This window comes from Rhinoderma darwinii (assembly GCF_050947455.1).
Source record: "Rhinoderma darwinii isolate aRhiDar2 chromosome 5 unlocalized genomic scaffold, aRhiDar2.hap1 SUPER_5_unloc_53, whole genome shotgun sequence".
Lineage (NCBI taxonomy): Eukaryota > Metazoa > Chordata > Amphibia > Anura > Rhinodermatidae > Rhinoderma > Rhinoderma darwinii.
The window spans coordinates 286,601-305,474 of NW_027461813.1; the positions used below are offsets into that span (position 1 = coordinate 286,601).

The 18,874-nt window shown below is 56.7% G+C and overlaps 1 protein-coding gene across 1 annotated transcript in view; it reads right to left on the minus strand.

Moving 5' to 3' along the window:
- Positions 1 to 18,874, minus strand: part of TONSL (tonsoku like, DNA repair protein) — a 45,114-nt gene that overhangs the window by 14,576 nt on the left and 11,664 nt on the right. The window contains 10 exon segments of the mRNA XM_075847639.1: positions 33 to 156; positions 281 to 300; positions 303 to 443; positions 2,138 to 2,210; positions 2,290 to 2,379; positions 2,462 to 2,520; positions 3,416 to 3,587; positions 9,004 to 9,129; positions 9,331 to 9,483; positions 9,925 to 10,070. Coding sequence (XP_075703754.1) covers positions 33 to 156; positions 281 to 300; positions 303 to 443; positions 2,138 to 2,210; positions 2,290 to 2,379; positions 2,462 to 2,520; positions 3,416 to 3,587; positions 9,004 to 9,129; positions 9,331 to 9,483; positions 9,925 to 10,070 — 1,104 coding nt within the window.

Sequence of the window (18,874 nt, forward strand, 5' to 3'; positions counted from 1 at the left end):
TCTACATGTAGCCCCCGGCACCCACATCTTACCCCTTCCCTCCAGAGCGCCACGCAGCATCTTCTCAGTCTCCTTACAATCCCTCCGCGTCTCTTGATCCAGGTGCCTCCCGTACAGGTGAATCCACTCCTGCAAACTCCCGTGTGGGGTCACTCCCTGCGGGTACAGGACCACTGTTAGCGGGCACCAGCCTGGTACATAGCGGGCGGTGGGCCACAGTTAAGCGGCAGGTCTGGTTATCAGCACACACGGACAGGCCGGGCTCTCCTTGGTCTCGTACCTTGGTGGTCTTCTGGGTACAGACGCCCCTCTATTCATCAGCAGCTGAGCCACATGAAAGTTACCACTGGACAGCGCGTCATGGAGCGGCGTGATCCCTTCACATAATGGACCCCCAGGATCATTGATGTTCGCCCCGCGGTCTAACAGCAGTCGTACAATATCTGCAGATGAAACATCAGACAAAAACCAACGGAGGTAAAAAAGCTAATGCAGAAGGAGGCAACAAAGAGGCCGGGGGGCGCGGGAACCGAGGCAACAAAGAGGCCGGGGGGCGTGGGAACCGAGACAACAAAGAGGCCGGGAGGAGCGGGAACCGAGACAACAAAGAGGCCGGGAGGAGCGGGAACCGAGGCAACAAAGAGGCCGGAGGGAGCGGGAACCGAGGCAACAAAGAGGCCGGAGGGAGCGGGAACCGAGGCAACAAAGAGGCCGGAGGGAGCGAGAATCGAGGCAACAAAGAGGCCGGGGGCGCGGGAACCGAGGCAACAAAGAGGCCGGGGGCGCGGGAACCGAGACAACAAAGAGGCCGGGGGCGCGGGAACCGAGGCAACAAAGAGGCCGGAGGCGTGGGAACCGAGGCAACATAGAAGCCGGAGGGAGCGGGAACCGAGGCAACATAGAAGCCGGAGGGAACGGGAACCGGAGGCAACATAGAAGCCGGAGGGAGCGGGAACCGAGGCAACAAAGAGGCCGGAGGGAGCGGGAACAGAGGCAACAAAGAGGCCGGAGGGAGCGGGAACCGAGGCAACAAAGAGGCCGGAGGGAGCGGGAACCGAGGCAACAAAGAGGCCGGAGGGAGCGGGAACCGAGGCAACAAAGAGGCCGGAGGGAGCGGGAACCGAGGCAACAAAGAGGCCGGAGGGCGCGGGAACCGAGGCAACAAAGAGACCGGGGGGCGCGGGAACCGAGAAAAAGAGGCCGGGGGGCGCAGGAACCGAGACAAAGAGGCCGGGGGGCGCAGGAACCGAGACAACAAAGAGGCCGGGGGCGCTGGAACAGAAGCAACAAAGAGGCCGGGGGCGCTGGAACAGAAGCAACAAAGAGGCCGGGGGGCGCGGGAACCGAAGCAACAAAGAGGCCGGGGGGCACGGGAACCGAGGCAACAAAGAGGCCGGAGGGCGCGGGAACCGAGACAACAAAGAGGCAGGGGGGCGCGGGAACAGAGGCAACAAAGAGGCCAGGGGGGCGCGGGAACCGAGGCAACAAAGAGGCAGGGGGGGCGCGGGAACCGAGGCAACAAAGAGGCCAGGGGGACGTGGGAACCGAGACAACAAAGAGGCAGGGGGGCGCGGGAACAGAGGCAACAAAGAGGCCAGGGGGGCGCGGGAACCGAGGCAACAAAGAGGCAGGGGGGGCGCGGGAACCGAGGCAACAAAGAGGCCAGGGGGGCGCGGGAACCGAGACAACAAAGAGGCCGGGGGGCGTGGGAACCGAGACAACAAAGAGGCCGGGGGGCGCGGGAACCGAGACAACAAAGAGGCCGGGGGCGCGGGAACCGAGGCAACAAAGAGGCCGGAGGCGTGGGAACCGAGGCAACATAGAAGTCGGAGGGAGCGGGAACCGAGGCAACAAAGAAGCCAGGGGGCGCGGGAACCGAGACAACAAAGAGGCCGGAGGGCACGGGAACCGAGGCACAAAACAAAGAAGAGGCCGGGGGGCACGGGAACCGAGGCAACAAAGAGGCCGGAGGGCGCGGGAACCGAGACAACAAAGAGGCCAGGGGGGCGCGGGAACCGAGGCAACAAAGAGGCCGGAGGGCGTGGGAACCGAGGCAACAAAGAGGCCGGAGGGCGCAAGTACCGAGGCACAAAGAGGCCGGATTAGGAACATGAGGAAGCAGGGACGGTGGTCTCACCTAGATGTCCATGGTTGCAGGCTTCATGGAGAGGGGTCCACCCACAGTAATCTCGGGGGTTGAGGGGGTGGCCCTGGAATACAGGGATAAGCGGTGTAATGCTCATTACTCGTTACTCGCGCTCAGCTCAGTACACAGTTGGGGGCACTCACCTTCTCCAGCAGGCACCCCACCATCTTGGCATTCCCATCGATACAGGCGCGATGCAGAACAGTCTCCCCCTTCTCATTACGGCGATTCCACTGGTGAGGAACAGAGAGGATTATTGAATGGGCGGAGCATGACGTTTTCCGGTCCTAAGAGCTCGCACTCTATGCCACTCACCCGGTTTCCCCTCCTCCTCCCTGGTACAGACTTCTCGTATCCCTCCAGATCGTCATCTTCTGTAATTCACAACAGTTCCAATGAGACAGAGAGCGAGAGAGCGCGCTAGACAGAGAGCGAGAGAGCGCGCTAGACAGAGAGCGAGAGAGCGCGCTAGACAGAGAGCGAGAGAGCGCGCTAGACAGAGAGCGCGCTAGACAGAGAGCGCGCTAGACAGAGAGCGCGCTAGACAGAGAGCGCGCTAGACAGAGAGCGCGCTAGACAGAGAGCGCGCTAGACAGAGAGCGCGCTAGACAGAGAGCCAGAGAGCGCGCTAGACAGAGAGCCAGAGAGCGCGCTAGACAGAGAGCCAGAGAGCGCGCTAGACAGAGAGCCAGAGAGCGCGCTAGACAGAGAGCCAGAGAGCGCGCTAGACAGAGAGCCAGAGAGCGCGCGCGCGAGGCAGAGAGCGAGAGAGCGCGCGCGCGAGGCAGAGAGCGAGAGAGCGCGCGCGCGAGGCAGAGAGCGAGAGAGCGCGCGCGCGAGGCAGAGAGCGAGAGAGCGCGCGCGCGAGGCAGAGAGCGAGAGAGCGCGCGCGCGCGAGGCAGAGAGCGAGAGAGCGCGCGCGCGCGAGGCAGAGAGCGAGAGAGCGAGAGAGCGCGCGAGGCAGAGAGCGAGAGAGCGAGAGAGCGCGCGAGGCAGATAGCGCGCGCGCGCGACAGAGAGCGCGCGCGCGACAGAGAGCGCGCGCGCGACAGAGAGCGCGCGCGCGACAGAGAGCGCGCGCGCGACAGAGAGCGCGCGCGCGGGACAGAGAGCGCGCGCGCGCGACAGAGAGCGCGCGCGCGCGACAGAGAGCGAGCGCGCGCGAGACAGAGAGAGCGCGCGCGAGACAGAGAGAGCGCGCGCGAGACAGAGAGAGCGCGCGCGAGACAGAGAGAGCGCGCGCGAGACAGAGAGAACACAGGCACCTACCGCTCTGAGACAGCTCCAGCTCACTCTCCTGTAGAGATTCACTGTTCTCCATCTCCTCCTCCTCGCTGCTCTCACCACTGCCGCTCATCTCATGTAGCTCCGCCTCAGTGTCCTCCACTTCTGGAGCCCCCCACTTCTGCTGGACCACGAGCAGCTGCCGCAGGACTTTTCTCTTGAAATAAAGACTGGGAAGTGGCACTGGCATAGAGGCTGGGAAGTAGCACTGGCATAGAGGCTGGGAAGTAGCACTGGCATAGAGGCTGGGAAGTAGCACTGGCATAGAGACTGGGAAGTAGCACTGGCATAGAGACTGGGAAGTAGCACTGGCATAGAGACTGGGAAGTAGCACTGGCATAGAGACTGGGAAGTAGCACTGGCATAGAGACTGGGAAGTAGCACTCGGCACTGTCATAGAGACTGGGAAGTAGCACTGGGCACAGAGACTCGGAAGTAACACTGGGCACTGGCATAGAGACTGGGAAGTAGCAACGGGCACTGGCATAGAGACTGGGAAGTAGCAACGGGCACTGGCATAGAGACTGGGAAGTAGCAACGGGCACTGGCATAGAGACTGGGAAGTAGCAACGGGCACTGGCATAGAGACTGGGAAGTAGCAACGGGCACTGGCATAGAGACTGGGAAGTAGCAACGGGCACTGGCATAGAGACTGGGAAGTAGCAACGGGCACTGGCATAGAGACTGGGAAGTAGCAACGGGCACTGGCATAGAGACTGGGAAGTAGCAACGGGCACTGGCATAGAGACTGGGAAGTAGCAACGGGCACTGGCATAGAGACTGGGAAGTAGCAACGGGCACTGGCATAGAGACTGGGAAGTAGCAACGGGCACTGGCATAGAGACTGGGAAGTAGCAACGGGCACTGGCATAGAGACTGGGAAGTAGCAATGGGCACTGGCATAGAGACTGGGAAGTAGCAACGGGCACTGGCATAGAGACTGGGAAGTAGCAACGGGCACTGGCATAGAGACTGGGAAGTAGCAACGGGCACTGGCATAGAGACTGGGAAGTAGCAACGGGCACTGGCATAGAGACTGGGAAGTAGCAACGGGCACTGGCATAGAGACTGGGAAGTAGCAACGGGCACTAGCATAGAGACTGGGAAGTAGCACTGGCATAGAGACTGGGAAGTAGCACTGGGCACTGTCATAGAGACTGGGAAGTAGCACTGGGCACTGTCATAGAGACTGGGAAGTAGCACTGGCATAGAGACTGGGAAGTAGCAACGGGCACTGGCATAGACTGGGAAGTAGCAACGGGCACTGGCATAGACTGGGAAGTAGCAACGGGCACTGGCATAGACTGGGAAGTAGCAACGGGCACTGGCATAGACTGGGAAGTAGCAACGGGCACTGGCATAGAGACTGGGAAGTAGCAACGGGCACTGGCATAGAGACTGGGAAGTAGCAACGGGCACTGGCATAGAGACTGGGAAGTAGCAACGGGCACTGGCATAGAGACTGGGAAGTAGCAACGGGCACTGGCATAGAGACTGGGAAGTAGCAACGGGCACTGGCATAGAGACTGGGAAGTAGCAACGGGCACTGGCATAGAGACTGGGAAGTAGCAACGGGCACTGGCATAGAGACTGGGAAGTAGCAACGGGCACTGGCATAGAGACTGGGAAGTAGCAACGGGCACTGGCATAGAGACTGGGAAGTAGCAACGGGCACTGGCATAGAGACTGGGAAGTAGCAACGGGCACTGGCATAGAGACTGGGAAGTAGTACCCGGCACTGGCATAGAGACTGGGAAGTAGTACCGGGCACTGGCATAGAGACTGGGAAGTAGTACCGGGCACTGGCATAGAGACTGTGAAGTAGTACCGGGCACTGGCATAGAGACTGGGAAGTAGTACTGGGCACTGGCATAGAGACTGGGATAGTAGTACTGGGCATTGGCATAGAGACTGGGAAGTAGTACTGGGCACTGGCAAAGACTGGGAAGTAGTACTGGGCACTGGCCTAGAGACTGGGAAGTAGTACTGGGCACTGGCCTAGAGACTGGGAAGTAGTACTGGGCACTGGCCTAGAGACTGGGAAGTAACACTGGGCACTGGCATAGATACTGGGAATTAACACTGGGCACTGGCATAGAGACTGGGAAGTAGTACTGGGCACTGGCATAGAGACTGGGAAGTAGTACTGGGCACTGGCATAGAGACTGGGAAGTAGTACTGGGCACTGGCATAGAGACTGGGAAGTAGTACTGGGCACTGGCATAGAGACTGGGAAGTAGTACTGGGCACTGGCATAGAGACTGGGAAGTAGTACTGGGCACTGGCATAGAGACTGGGAAGTAGTACTGGGCACTGGCATAGAGACTGGGAAGTAGTACTGGGCACTGGCATAGAGACTGGGAAGTAGTACTGGGCACTGGCATAGAGACTGGGAAGTGGCACTGGCATAGAGACTGGGAAGTAACACTGGGCACTGGCATAGAGATTGGGAAGTAACACTGGGCACAGAGACTCGGAAGTAACACTGGGAACTGGCATAGAGACTGGGAAGTAGTACTGGGCACTGGCATAGAGACTGGGAAGTAGTACTGGGCACTGGCATAGAGACTGGGAAGTAGTACTGGGCACTGGCATAGAGACTGGGAAGTAGTACTGGGCACTGGCATAGACTGGGAAGTAGTACTGGGCACTGGCATAGAGACTGGGAAGTAGTACTGGGCACTGGCATAGAGACTGGGAAGTAGCAACGGGCACTGGAATAGAGACTGGGAAGTAGCAACGGGCAATGGCATAGAGACTGGGAAGTAGCAACGGGCACTGGCATAGAGACCGGGAAGTAGCAACGGGCACTGGCATAGAGACTGGGTAGTAGCAACGGGCACTGACATAGAGACTGGGAAGTAGTACTGGGCACTGGCATAGAGACTGGGAAGTAGCAACGGGCACTGGCATAGAGACTGGGAAGTAGCAACGGGCACTGGCATAGAGACTGGGAAGTAGCAACGGGCACTGGCATAGAGACTGGGAAGTAGCAACGGGCACTGGCATAGAGACTGGGAAGTAGTACTGGGCACTGGCAAAGAGACTGGGAAGTAGTACTGGGCACTGGCATAGAGACTGGGAAGTAGTACTGGGCACTGGCATAGAGACTGGGAAGTAGTACTGGGCACTGGCATAGAGACTGGGAAGTAGTACTGGGCACTGGCAAAGAGACTGGGAAGTAGTACTGGGCACTGGCATAGAGACTGGGAAGTAGTACTGGGCACTGGCATAGAGACTGGGAAGTAGTACTGGGCACTGGCATAGAGACTGGGAAGTAGTACCGTGCACTGGTATCGAGACTGGGAAGTAGTACTGGGCACTGGTATAGAGACTGGGAAGTAGTACTGGGCACTGGCATAGAGACTGGGAAGTAGCACTGGAATAGAGACTGGGAAGTAACACTGGGCACTGGTATAGAGACTGGGAAGTAGTACTGGACACTGGCATAGAGACTGGGAAGTAGTACTGGGCATTGGCATAGAGACTGGGAAGTAGTACTGGGCACTGGCAAAGAGACTGGGAAGTAGTACTGGGCACTGGCATAGAGACTGGGAAGTAGTAATGGGCACTGGCATAGAGACTGGGAAGTAGTACTGGGCACTGGCATAGAGACTGGGAAGTAGTACCTTGCACTGGCATAGAGACTGGGAAGTAGTACCGTGCACTGGTATCGAGACTGGGACGTAGTACCGGGCACTGGTATAGAGACTGGGAAGTAGTACCGTGCACTGGCATAGAGACTGGGAAGTAGTACCGTGCACTGGTATCGAGACTGGGAAGTAGTACCGGGCACTGGCATAGAGACTGGGAAGTAACACTGGGCACTGGTATAGAGACTGGGAAGTAGTACTGGGCACTGGCATAGAGACTGGGAAGTAGTACTGGGCATTGGCATAGAGACTGGGAAAGTAGTACTGGGCACTGGCATAGAGACTGGGAAGTAGTACTGGGCACTGGCATAGAGACTGGGAAGTAGTACTGGGCACTGGCATAGAGACTGGGAAGTAGTACTGGGCACTGGCATAGATACTGGGAAGTAACACTGGCATAGAGACTGGGAAGTAACACTGGGCACTGGCATAGAGACTGGGAAGTAGTACTGGGCACTGGCATAGAGACTGGGAAGTAACACTGGGCACTGGCATAGAGATTGGGAAGTAACACTGGGCACAGAGACTCGGAAGTAACACTGGGAACTGGCATAGAGACTGGGAAGTAGTACTGGGCATTGGCATAGAGACTGGCAAGTAGCACCGGGCACTGGCATAGAGACTGGGAAGTAACACTGGCATAGAGACTGGGAAGTAGTACTGGGCACTGGCATAGAGACTGGGAAGTAGTACTAGGCACTGGCATAGAGACTGGGAAGTAGTACTGGGCACTGGCATAGAGACTGGGAAGTAGTACTGGGCACTGGCATAGAGACTGGGAAGTAGTACTGTTCACTGGCATAGAGACTGGGAAGTAGCAACGGGCACTGGCATAGAGACTGGGAAGTAGCAACGGGCACTGGCATAGAGACTGGTTAGTAGCAACGGGCACTGGCATAGAGACTGGGAAGTAGTACTGGGCACTGGCATAGAGACTGGGAAGTAGCAACGGGCACTGGCATAGAGACTGGGAAGTAGTACCGTGCACTGGTATAGAGACTGGGAAGTAGTACTGGGCACTGGCATAGAGACTGGGAAGTAGTACTGGGCACTGGCATAGAGACTGGGAAGTAGTACTGGGCACTGGCATAGAGACTGGGAAGTAGCAACGGGCACTGGCATAGAGACTGGGAAGTAGCAACGGGCACTGGCATAGAGACTGGGAAGTAGTACTGGGCACTGGCATAGAGACTGGGAAGTAGCAACGGGCACTGGCATAGAGACTGGGAAGTAGCAACGGGCACTGGCATAGAGACTGGGAAGTAGCAACGGGCACTGGCATAGAGACTGGGAAGTAGTACTGGGCACTGGCATAGACTGGGAAGTAGTACTGGGCACTGGCATAGAGACTGGGAAGTAGCAACGGGCACTGGCATAGAGACTGGGAAGTAGCAACGGGCACTGGCATAGAGACTGGGAAGTAGTACTGGGCACTGGCATAGAGACTGGGAAGTAGTACTGGGCACTGGCATAGAGACTGGGAAGTAGTACTGGGCACAGGCATAGAGACTGGGAAGTAGCAACGGGCACTGGCATAGAGACTGGGAAGTAGCAACGGGCACTGGCATAGAGACTGGGAAGTAGTACTGGGCACTGGCATAGAGACTGGGAAGTAGTACTGGGCACTGGCATAGAGACTGGGAAGTAGCAACGGGCACTGGCATAGAGACTGGGAAGTAGCAACGGGCACTGGCATAGAGACTGGGAAGTAGCAACGGGCACTGGCATAGAGACTGGGAAGTAGTACTGGGAAGTAGTACTGGGCACTGGTATAGAGACTGGGAAGTAGTACTGGGCACTGGTATGGAGACTGGGAAGTAGTACTGGGCACTGGCACAGAAGGGGCTGCGGCTTGGCCTTATGAGACACGTCAGGCTGGGGGTGCTCGGAGGGCGTTTGGGGAGCACAATAGGTCCTCACCTGTAGCTGGGAATCTCCGGCCTGTCGGGCACACTTCATGGCACTGGACAGGCAGCTCCGCACCTCCCTGTACCCCTGACCGTCCTCCTCCACCGCCAGCGCCATGTTCAGCCACGTCTTACACTCCTGAAAGGCGGGAACATTCAGAGATAACGTCCAATGAGAAGTTCCCCTCCCCCAATGCCGGCCACTAAGTATTTCCGTATAGCGGGCCTGGTCCGTGGGGTGCATGGCAGGATCCGTCACTGGTTCATGTCCTGTGCACCCCGCTTATTGTACAGCGCTGTGGGTGTGTGCAGCGCTATAGACGAGCCTGGAGCTCCTCACCTCGCGGGGGTTCCCTTTCCGCAGGTCCAGCTCGGCTCGATAATGCGTTACGGACTGCCGATAGTCCTTGAGGTCACTGAAGGTTGTGGCCAGGGACACATGAATGACAGCGAGCTCCCGATCCGGCCGACTCAAGGACTCAGCACAACGGAGCTACAAGACGGAGAAACAATGGAAGACGTCAGAGACAACGGTCTGACCACACCATCTGTGCCAACACGAAGACCACCAACCCCCCCCCCCCGGACCACCGACGCATGAAAGGACACTTAGTAGTCGCTACAACTGGATAAGCCCAGAACCAGAGCGGAGGCGGGTGATCACATGCGCACGTTATACTGGCTCCGGATGCTCAGTCTGGCGCTGTGGGCGGAGCTACAGTCTGAATGAAAAGTCCAAAGTTCATGATAAAATGTGACACATGCAAAGGAGATCCTCCGGCCGAGCACATAGCGCTCCACGCAACTCCACTAAAACTCCCCACCCCCACATAAGACGTACCGGCTCCACCCCCGCACAGTGGACAGTGTAGGGAAGGATTGGTGGTCTGCACATCATTTCCCCTCACCCACCACAGCGATATAACCTCCTTACCTGCATCTTATAATACTCCACAGCTTTACTGTAACAGCTCACTTTACAGTAGAGATCCCCCAACTGCTCATACAAGGACAGTGCCCCCTGCTGCTCGCCCTCTGCCAGCTCCGACAACCGCTCCTCCAGCTGACAACCTTCCATTGCTGAAAGACACAGGTGGTTATCATTATATGTCAGAGGCGACTGCAAGAAACGGGTGGAGGAGAGGAGTCAGTGATGTGGAGGTCGTATGTGGTGTCCTGGAGGAGGAGGAGAGGAGTCAGTGATGTGGAGTTCGTATGTTGTGTCCTGGAGGAAGAGGAGAGGAGTCAGTGATGTGGAGGTCGTATGTTGTGTCCTGGAGGTGGAGGAGAGGAGTCAGTGATGTGGAGTTCGTATGTTGTGTCCTGGAGGTGGAGGAGGAGAGGAGTCAGTGATGTGGAGGTCGTATGTGGTGTCCTGGAGGAGGAGAGGAGTCAGTGATGTGGGAGGTCGTATGTTGTGTCGTGGAGGAGGAGGAGAGGAGTCAGTGATGTGGAGTTCGTATGTTGTGTCCTGGAGGAAGAGGAGAGGAGTCAGTGATGTGGAGGTCATATGTGGTGTCCTGGAGGAGGAGAGGAGTCAGTGATGTGGAGGTCGTATGTTGTGTCCTGGAGGAAGAGGAGAGGAGTCAGCGATGTGGAGGTCGTATGTGGTGTCCTGGAGGAGGAGAGGAGTCAGTGATGTGGAGGTCGTATGTGGTGTCCTGGAGGAGGAGGAGGAGGAGAGGAGTCAGTGATGTGGAGGTCGTATGTGGTGTCCTGGAGGAGGAGAGGAGTCAGTGATGTGGAGGTCGTATGTTGTGTCCTGGAGGAGAGGAGTCAGTGATGTGGAGGTCGTATGTGGTGTCCTGGAGGAGGAGAGGAGTCAGTGATGTGGGAGGTCGTATGTTGTGCCCTGGAGTAGGAGGAGAGGAGTCAGTGATGTGGAGGTCATATGTGGTGTCCTGGAGGAGGAGAGGAGTCAGTGATGTGGAGGTCGTATGTTGTGTCGTGGAGGAGGAGAGGAGTCAGTGATGTGGAGGTCGCATGTGGTGCCCTGGAGGAGGAGGAGAGGAGTCAGTGATGTGGAGGTCGTATGTTGTGTCCTGGAGGAGAGGAGTCAGTGATGTGGAGGTCGTATGTTGTGTCCTGGAGGAGAGGAGTCAGTGATGTGGAGGTCGTATGTTGTGTCCTGGAGGAGAGGAGTCAGTGATGTGGAGGTCGTATGTTGTGTCCTGGAGGAGAGGAGTCAGTGATGTGGAGGTCGTATGTTGTGTCCTGGAGGAGGAGGAGAGGAGTCAGTGATGTGGATGTCGTATGTGGTGTCCTGGAGGAGGAGGAGGAGAGGAGTCAGTGATGTGGAGGTCGTATGTTGTGTCCTGGAGGTGGAGGAGGAGAGGAGTCAGTGATGTGGGAGGTCGTATGTTGTGTCCTGGAGGAGGAGTCAGTGATGTGGGAGGTCGATTGTTGTGCCCTGGAGGAGGAGGAGAGGAGTCAGTGATGTGGAGGTCGTATGTTGTGTCCTGGAGGAGGAGGAGAGGAGTCAGTGATGTGGAGGTCGTATGTTGTGTCCTGGAGGTGGAGGAGGAGAGGAGTCAGTGATGTGGAGGTCGTATGTTGTGTCCTGGAGGAGAGGAGTCAGTGATGTGGAGGTCGTATGTTGTGTCCTGGAGGAGGAGGAGGAGAGGAGTCAGTGATGTGGATGTCGTATGTGGTGTCCTGGAGGAGGAGGAGGAGAGGAGTCAGTGATGTGGGAGGTCGTATGTTGTGTCCTGGAGGAGGAGGAGAGGAGTCAGTGATGTGGGAGGTCGTATGTTGTGCCCTGGAGGAGGAGGAGAGGAGTCAGTGATGTGGAGGTCATATGTTGTGTCCTGGAGGAGGAGGAGAGGAGTCAGTGATGTGGAGGTCGTATGTTGTGTCCTGGAGGAGGAGGAGAGGAGTCAGTGATGTGGAGGTCGTATGTTGTGTCCTGGAGGTGGAGGAGGAGAGGAGTCAGTGATGTGGAGGTCGTATGTTGCGTCCTGGAGGAGGAGGAGAGGAGTCAGTGATGTGGAGGTCGTATGTGGTGTCCTGGAGGAGGAGGAGAGGAGTCAGTGATGTGGGAGGTCGTATGTTGTGTCCTGGAGGTGGAGGAGGAGAGGAGTCAGTGATGTGGAGGTCGTATGTTGTGTCGTGGAGGAGGAGGAGAGGAGTCAGTGATGTGGAGGTCGTATGTTGTGTCCTGGAGGAGGAAGAGAGGAGTCAGTGATGTGGGAGGTCGTATGTTGTGCCCTGGAGGAGGAGGAGAGGAGTCAGTGATGTGGAGGTCATATGTGGTGTCCTGGAGGAGGAGAGGAGTCAGTGATGTGGAGGTCGTATGTTGTGTCCTGGAGGAGGAGGAGGAGAGGAGTCAGTGATGTGGAGGTCGTATGTTGTGTCCTGGAGGAGGAGGAGAGGAGTCAGTGATGTGGAGGTCGTATGTGGTGTCCTGGAGGAGAGGAGTCAGTGATGTGGGAGGTCGTATGTTGTGCCCTGGAGGAGGAGGAGAGGAGTCAGTGATGTGGAGGTCGTATGTTGTGTCCTGGAGGAGGAGGAGAGGAGTCAGTGATGTGGAGGTCGTATGTTGTGTCCTGGAGGAGAGGAGTCAGTGATGTGGAGGTCGTATGTTGTGTCCTGGAGGTGGAGGAGGAGAGGAGTCAGTGATGTGGAGGTCGTATGTTGTGTCCTGGAGGAGGAGGAGAGGAGTCAGTGATGTGGGAGGTCGTATGTTGTGCCCTGGAGGAGGAGGAGAGGAGTCAGTGATGTGGAGGTCATATGTGGTGTCCTGGAGGAGGAGGAGGAGAGGAGTCAGTGATGTGGGAGGTCGTATGTTGTGTCCTGGAGGAGGAGGAGAGGAGTCAGTGATGTGGAGGTCGTATGTTGTGTCCTGGAGGAGGAGGAGGAGAGGAGTCAGTGATGTGGAGGTCGTATGTTGTGTCCTGGAGGAGGAGGAGAGGAGTCAGTGATGTGGAGGTCGTATGTTGTGTCCTGGAGGAGGAGGAGGAGGAGAGGAGTCAGTGATGTGGAGGTCGTATGTTGTGTCCTGGAGGAGGAGGAGAGGAGTCAGTGATGTGGAGGTCATATGTGGTGTCCTGGAGGAGGAGGAGGAGAGGAGTCAGTGATGTGGAGGTCGTATGTTGTGTCCTGGAGGAGGGGAGGAGTCAGTGATGTGGAGGTCGTATGTTGTGTCCTGGAGGAGGAGAGGAGTCAGTGATGTGGAGGTCGTATGTTGTGTCCTGGAGGAGAGGAGTCAGTGATGTGGAGGTCGTATGTTGTGTCCTGGAGGAGGAGGAGAGGAGTCAGTGATGTGGATGTCGTATGTGGTGTCCTGGAGGAGGAGGAGGAGAGGAGTCAGTGATGTGGGAGGTCGTATGTTGTGTCCTGGAGGAGGAGGAGAGGAGTCAGTGATGTGGGAGGTCGTATGTTGTGCCCTGGAGGAGGAGGAGAGGAGTCAGTGATGTGGAGGTCGTATGTTGTGTCCTGGAGGTGGAGGAGGAGAGGAGTCAGTGATGTGGAGGTCGTATGTTGTGTCCTGGAGGAGAGGAGTCAGTGATGTGGAGGTCGTATGTTGTGTCCTGGAGGAGGAGAGGAGTCAGTGATGTGGAGGTCGTATGTTGTGTCCTGGAGGAGAGGAGTCAGTGATGTGGAGGTCGTATGCTGTGTCCTGGAGGAGGAGGAGAGGAGTCAGTGATGTGGGAGGTCGTATGTTGTGCCCTGGAGGAGGAGGAGAGGAGTCAGTGATGTGGAGGTCGTATGTTGTGTCCTGGAGGTGGAGGAGGAGAGGAGTCAGTGATGTGGAGGTCGTATGTTGTGTCCTGGAGGAGGAGGAGGAGAGGAGTCAGTGATGTGGAGGTCGTATGTTGTGTCCTGGAGGAGGAGGAGAGGAGTCAGTGATGTGGAGGTCGTATGTTGTGTCCTGGAGGAGGAGGAGGAGGAGGAGAGGAGTCAGTGATGTGGAGGTCGTATGTTGTGTCCTGGAGGAGGAGGAGAGGAGTCAGTGATGTGGAGGTCGTATGTTGTGTCCTGGAGGAGGAGAATAGTCAGTGATGTGGGGGTCGTATGTTGTGTCCTGGAGGAGAGGAGTCAGTGATGTGGAGGTCGTATGTTGTGTCCTGGAGGAGGAGAATAGTCAGTGATGTGGGAGGTCGTATGTTGTGTCCTGGAGGAGGAGGAGAGGAGTCAGTGATGTGGGAGGTCGTATGTTGTGCCCTGGAGGAGAGGAGTCAGTGATGTGGAGGTCGTATGTTGTGTCCTGGAGGAGGAGGAGAGGAGTCAGTGATGTGGAGGTCGTATGTTGTGTCCTGGAGGAGGAGGGGAGGAGTCAGTGATGTGGAGGTCGTATGTGGTGTCCTGGAGGAGGATGAGAGGAGTCAGTGATGTGGAGGTCGTATGTGGTGTCCTGGAGGAGGAGGGGAGGAGTCAGTGATGTGGAGGTCGTATGTTGTGTCCTGGAGGAGGAGAGGAGTCAGTGATGTGGAGGTCGTATGTTGTGTCCTGGAGGAGAGGAGTCAGTGATGTGGAGGTCGTATGTTGTGTCCTGGAGGAGGAGGAGAGGAGTCAGTGATGTGGGAGGTCGTATGTTGTGCCCTGGAGGAGGAGGAGAGGAGTCAGTGATGTGGAGGTCGTATGTTGTGTCCTGGAGGAGGAGGAGAGGAGTCAGTGATGTGGAGGTCGTATGTGGTGTCCTGGAGGAGGAGGGGAGGAGTCAGTGATGTGGAGGTCGTATGTTGTGTCCTGGAGGAGGAGAGGAGTCAGTGATGTGGATGTCGTATGTGGTGTCCTGGAGGAGGAGAGGAGTCAGTGATGTGGGAGGTCGTATGTTGTGTCCTGGAGGAGGAGGAGAGGAGTCAGTGATGTGGGAGGTCGTATGTTGTGCCCTGGAGGAGGAGGAGAGGAGTCAGTGATGTGGAGGTCGTATGTTGTGTCCTGGAGGAGGAGGAGAGGAGTCAGTGATGTGGAGGTCGTATGTTGTGTCCTGGAGGAGGAGGAGAGGAGTCAGTGATGTGGAGGTCGTATGTTGTGTCCTGGAGGTGGAGGAGGAGAGGAGTCAGTGATGTGGAGGTCGTATGTTGTGTCCTGGAGGAGGAGAGGAGTCAGTGATGTGGAGGTCGTATGTTGTGTCCTGGAGGAGAGGAGTCAGTGATGTGGAGGTCGTATGTTGTGTCCTGGAGGAGGAGGAGAGGAGTCAGTGATGTGGGAGGTCGTATGTTGTGTCCTGGAGGAGGAGGAGAGGAGTCAGTGATGTGGGAGGTCGTATGTTGTGCCCTGGAGGAGGAGGAAAGGAGTCAGTGATGTGGAGGTCGTATGTTGTGTCCTGGAGGTGGAGGAGGAGAGGAGTCAGTGATGTGGAGGTCGTATGTTGTGTCCTGGAGGAGGAGGAGGAGAGGAGTCAGTGATGTGGAGGTCGTATGTTGTGTCCTGGAGGAGGAGGAGAGGAGTCAGTGATGTGGAGGTCGTATGTTGTGTCCTGGAGGAGGAGGAGAGGAGTCAGTGATGTGGAGGTCGTATGTTGTGTCCTGGAGGAGGAGAGGAGTCAGTGATGTGGAGGTCGTATGTTGTGTCCTGGAGGAGGAGAATAGTCAGTGATGTGGGGGTCGTATGTTGTGTCCTGGAGGAGAGGAGTCAGTGATGTGGAGGTCGTATGTTGTATCCTGGAGGAGGAGGAGAGGAGTCAGTGATGTGGGAGGTCGTATGTTGTGCCCTGGAGGAGAGGAGTCAGTGATGTAGAGGTCGTATGTTGTGTCCTGGAGGAGAGGAGTCAGTGATGTGGGGGTCGTATGTTGTGTCCTGGAGGAGAGGAGTCAGTGATGTGGAGGTCGTATGTTGTGTCCTGGAGGAGGAGGAGAGGGGTCAGTGATGTGGGAGGTCGTATGATGTGCCCTGGAGGAGGAGGAGAGGAGTCAGTGATGTGGAGGTCATATGTTGTGTCCTGGAGGAGGAGGAGAGGAGTCAGTGATGTGGAGGTCGTATGTTGTGTCCTGGAGGAGGAGGAGAGGGGTCAGTGATGTAGAGGACGTATGTTGTGTCCTGGAGGAGGAGAGGAGAGGAGTCAGTGATGTGGAGGTCGTATGTGGTGTCCTGGAGGAGAGGAGTCAGTGATGTGGAGGTCGTATGTGGTGTCCTGGAGGAGGAGGAGAGGAGTCAGTGATGTGGAGGTCGTATATTGCGTCCTGGAGGTGGAGAGTAGTCAGTGCTGTGAAGGTCGTATGTTGTGCCCTGCTGGAGGAGGAGAGGAGTCAGTGATGTGGAGGTCGTATGTTGTGTCCTGGAGGAGGAGGAGAGGAGTCAGTGATGTGGAGGTCGTATGTTGTGCCCTGGAGGAGAGGAGTCAGTGATGTGGAGGTCGTATGTTGTGTCCTGGAGGAGGAGGAGGAGAGGAGTCAGTGATGTGGAGGTCATATGTGGTGTCCTGGAGGAGGAGAGGAGTCAGTGATGTGGAGGTCGTATGTTGTGTCCTGGAGGAGGAGGAGAGGAGTCAGTGATGTGGAGGTCGTATGTTGTGTCCTGGAGGAGGAGGGGAGGAGTCAGTGATGTGGAGGTCGTATGTGGTGTCCTGGAGGAGGATGAGAGGAGTCAGTGATGTGGAGGTCGTATGTGGTGTCCTGGAGGAGGAGGGGAGGAGTCAGTGATGTGGAGGTCGTATGTTGTGTCCTGGAGGAGGAGAGGAGTCAGTGATGTGGAGGTCGTATGTTGTGTCCTGGAGGAGAGGAGTCAGTGATGTGGAGGTCGTATGTTGTGTCCTGGAGGAGGAGGAGAGGAGTCAGTGATGTGGGAGGTCGTATGTTGTGTCCTGGAGGAGGAGGAGAGGAGTCAGTGATGTGGGAGGTCGTATGTTGTGCCCTGGAGGAGGAGGAGAGGAGTCAGTGATGTGGAGGTCGTATGTTGTGTCCTGGAGGAGGAGGAGAGGAGTCAGTGATGTGGAGGTCGTATGTTGTGTCCTGGAGGAGGAGGAGAGGAGTCAGTGATGTGGAGGTCGTATGTTGTGTCCTGGAGGTGGAGGAGGAGAGGAGTCAGTGATGTGGAGGTCGTATGTTGTGTCCTGGAGGAGAGGAGTCAGTGATGTGGAGGTCGTATGTTGTGTCCTGGAGGAGGAGAGGAGTCAGTGATGTGGAGGTCGTATGTTGTGTCCTGGAGGAGGAGGAGAGGAGTCAGTGATGTGGGAGGTCGTATGTTGTGTCCTGGAGGAGGAGGAGAGGAGTCAGTGATGTGGGAGGTCGTATGTTGTGCCCTGGAGGAGGAGGAGAGGAGTCAGTGATGTGGAGGTCGTATGTTGTGTCCTGGAGGTGGAGGAGGAGAGGAGTCAGTGATGTGGAGGTCGTATGTTGTGTCCTGGAGGAGGAGGAGGAGAGGAGTCAGTGATGTGGAGGTCGTATGTTGTGTCCTGGAGGAGGAGAGGAGTCAGTGATGTGGAGGTCGTATGTTGTGTCCTGGAGGAGGAGAATAGTCAGTGATGTGGGGGTCGTATGTTGTGTCCTGGAGGAGAGGAGTCAGTGATGTGGAGGTCGTATGTTGTATCCTGGAGGGGAGGAGTCAGTGATGTGGGAGGTCGTATGTTGTGTCCTGGAGGAGGAGGAGAGGAGTCAGTGATGTGGGAGGTCGTATGTTGTGCCCTGGAGGAGAGGAGTCAGTGATGTGGAGGTCGTATGTTGTGTCCTGGAGGAGGAGGAGGAGAGGAGTCAGTGATGTGGAGGTCATATGTGGTGTCCTGGAGGAGGAGAGGAGTCAGTGATGTGGAGGTCGTATGTTGTGTCCTGGAGGAGGAGGAGAGGAGTCAGTGATGTGGAGGTCGTATGTTGTGTCCTGGAGGAGGAGGAGAGGGGTCAGTGATGTGGGAGGTCGTATGTTGTGCCCTGGAGGAGGAGGAGAGGAGTCAGTGATGTGGAGGTCATATGTTGTGTCCTGGAGGAGGAGGAGAGGAGTCAGTGATGTGGAGGTCGTATGTTGTGTCCTGGAGGAGGAGAGGGGTCAGTGATGTAGAGGACGTATGTTGTGTCCTGGAGGAGAGGAGAGGAGTCAGTGATGTGGAGGTCGTATGTGGTGTCCTGGAGGAGAGGAGTCAGTGATGTGGAGGTCGTATGTGGTGTCCTGGAGGAGGAGGAGAGGAGTCAGTGATGTGGGAGGTCGTATGTTGTGTCCTGGAGGAGGAGGAGAGGAGTCAGTGATGTGGGAGGTCGTATGTTGTGCCCTGGAGGAGGAGGAGAGGAGTCAGTGATGTGGAGGTCGTATGTTGTGTCCTGGAGGTGGAGGAGGAGAGGAGTCAGTGATGTGGAGGTCGTATGTTGTGTCCTGGAGGAGGAGAGGAGTCAGTGATGTGGAGGTCGTATGTTGTGTCCTGGAGGAGGAGGAGAGGAGTCAGTGATGTGGAGGTCGTATGTTGTGTCCTGGAGGAGGAGGAGGAGGAGAGGAGTCAGTGATGTGGAGGTCGTATGTTGTGTCCTGGAGGAGGAGAGGAGTCAGTGATGTGGAGGTCGTATGTTGTGTCCTGGAGGAGGAGAATAGTCAGTGATGTGGGGGTCGTATGTTGTGTCCTGGAGGAGAGGAGTCAGTGATGTGGGAGGTCGTATGTTGTGCCCTGGAGGAGGAGGAGAGGAGTCAGTGATGTGGAGGTCGTATGTTGTGTCCTGGAGGAGGAGGAGGAGAGGAGTCAGTGATGTGGAGGTCATATGTGGTGTCCTGGAGGAGGAGAGGAGTCAGTGATGTGGAGGTCGTATGTTGTGTCCTGGAGGAGGAGGAGAGGAGTCAGTGATGTGGGAGGTCGTATGTTGTGCCCTGGAGGAGGAGGAGAGGAGTCAGTGATGTGGAGGTCGTATGTTGTGTCCTGGAGGTGGAGGAGGAGAGGAGTCAGTGATGTGGAGGTCGTATGTTGTGTCCTGGAGGAGGAGAGGAGTCAGTGATGTGGAGGTCGTATGTTGTGTCCTGGAGGAGAGGAG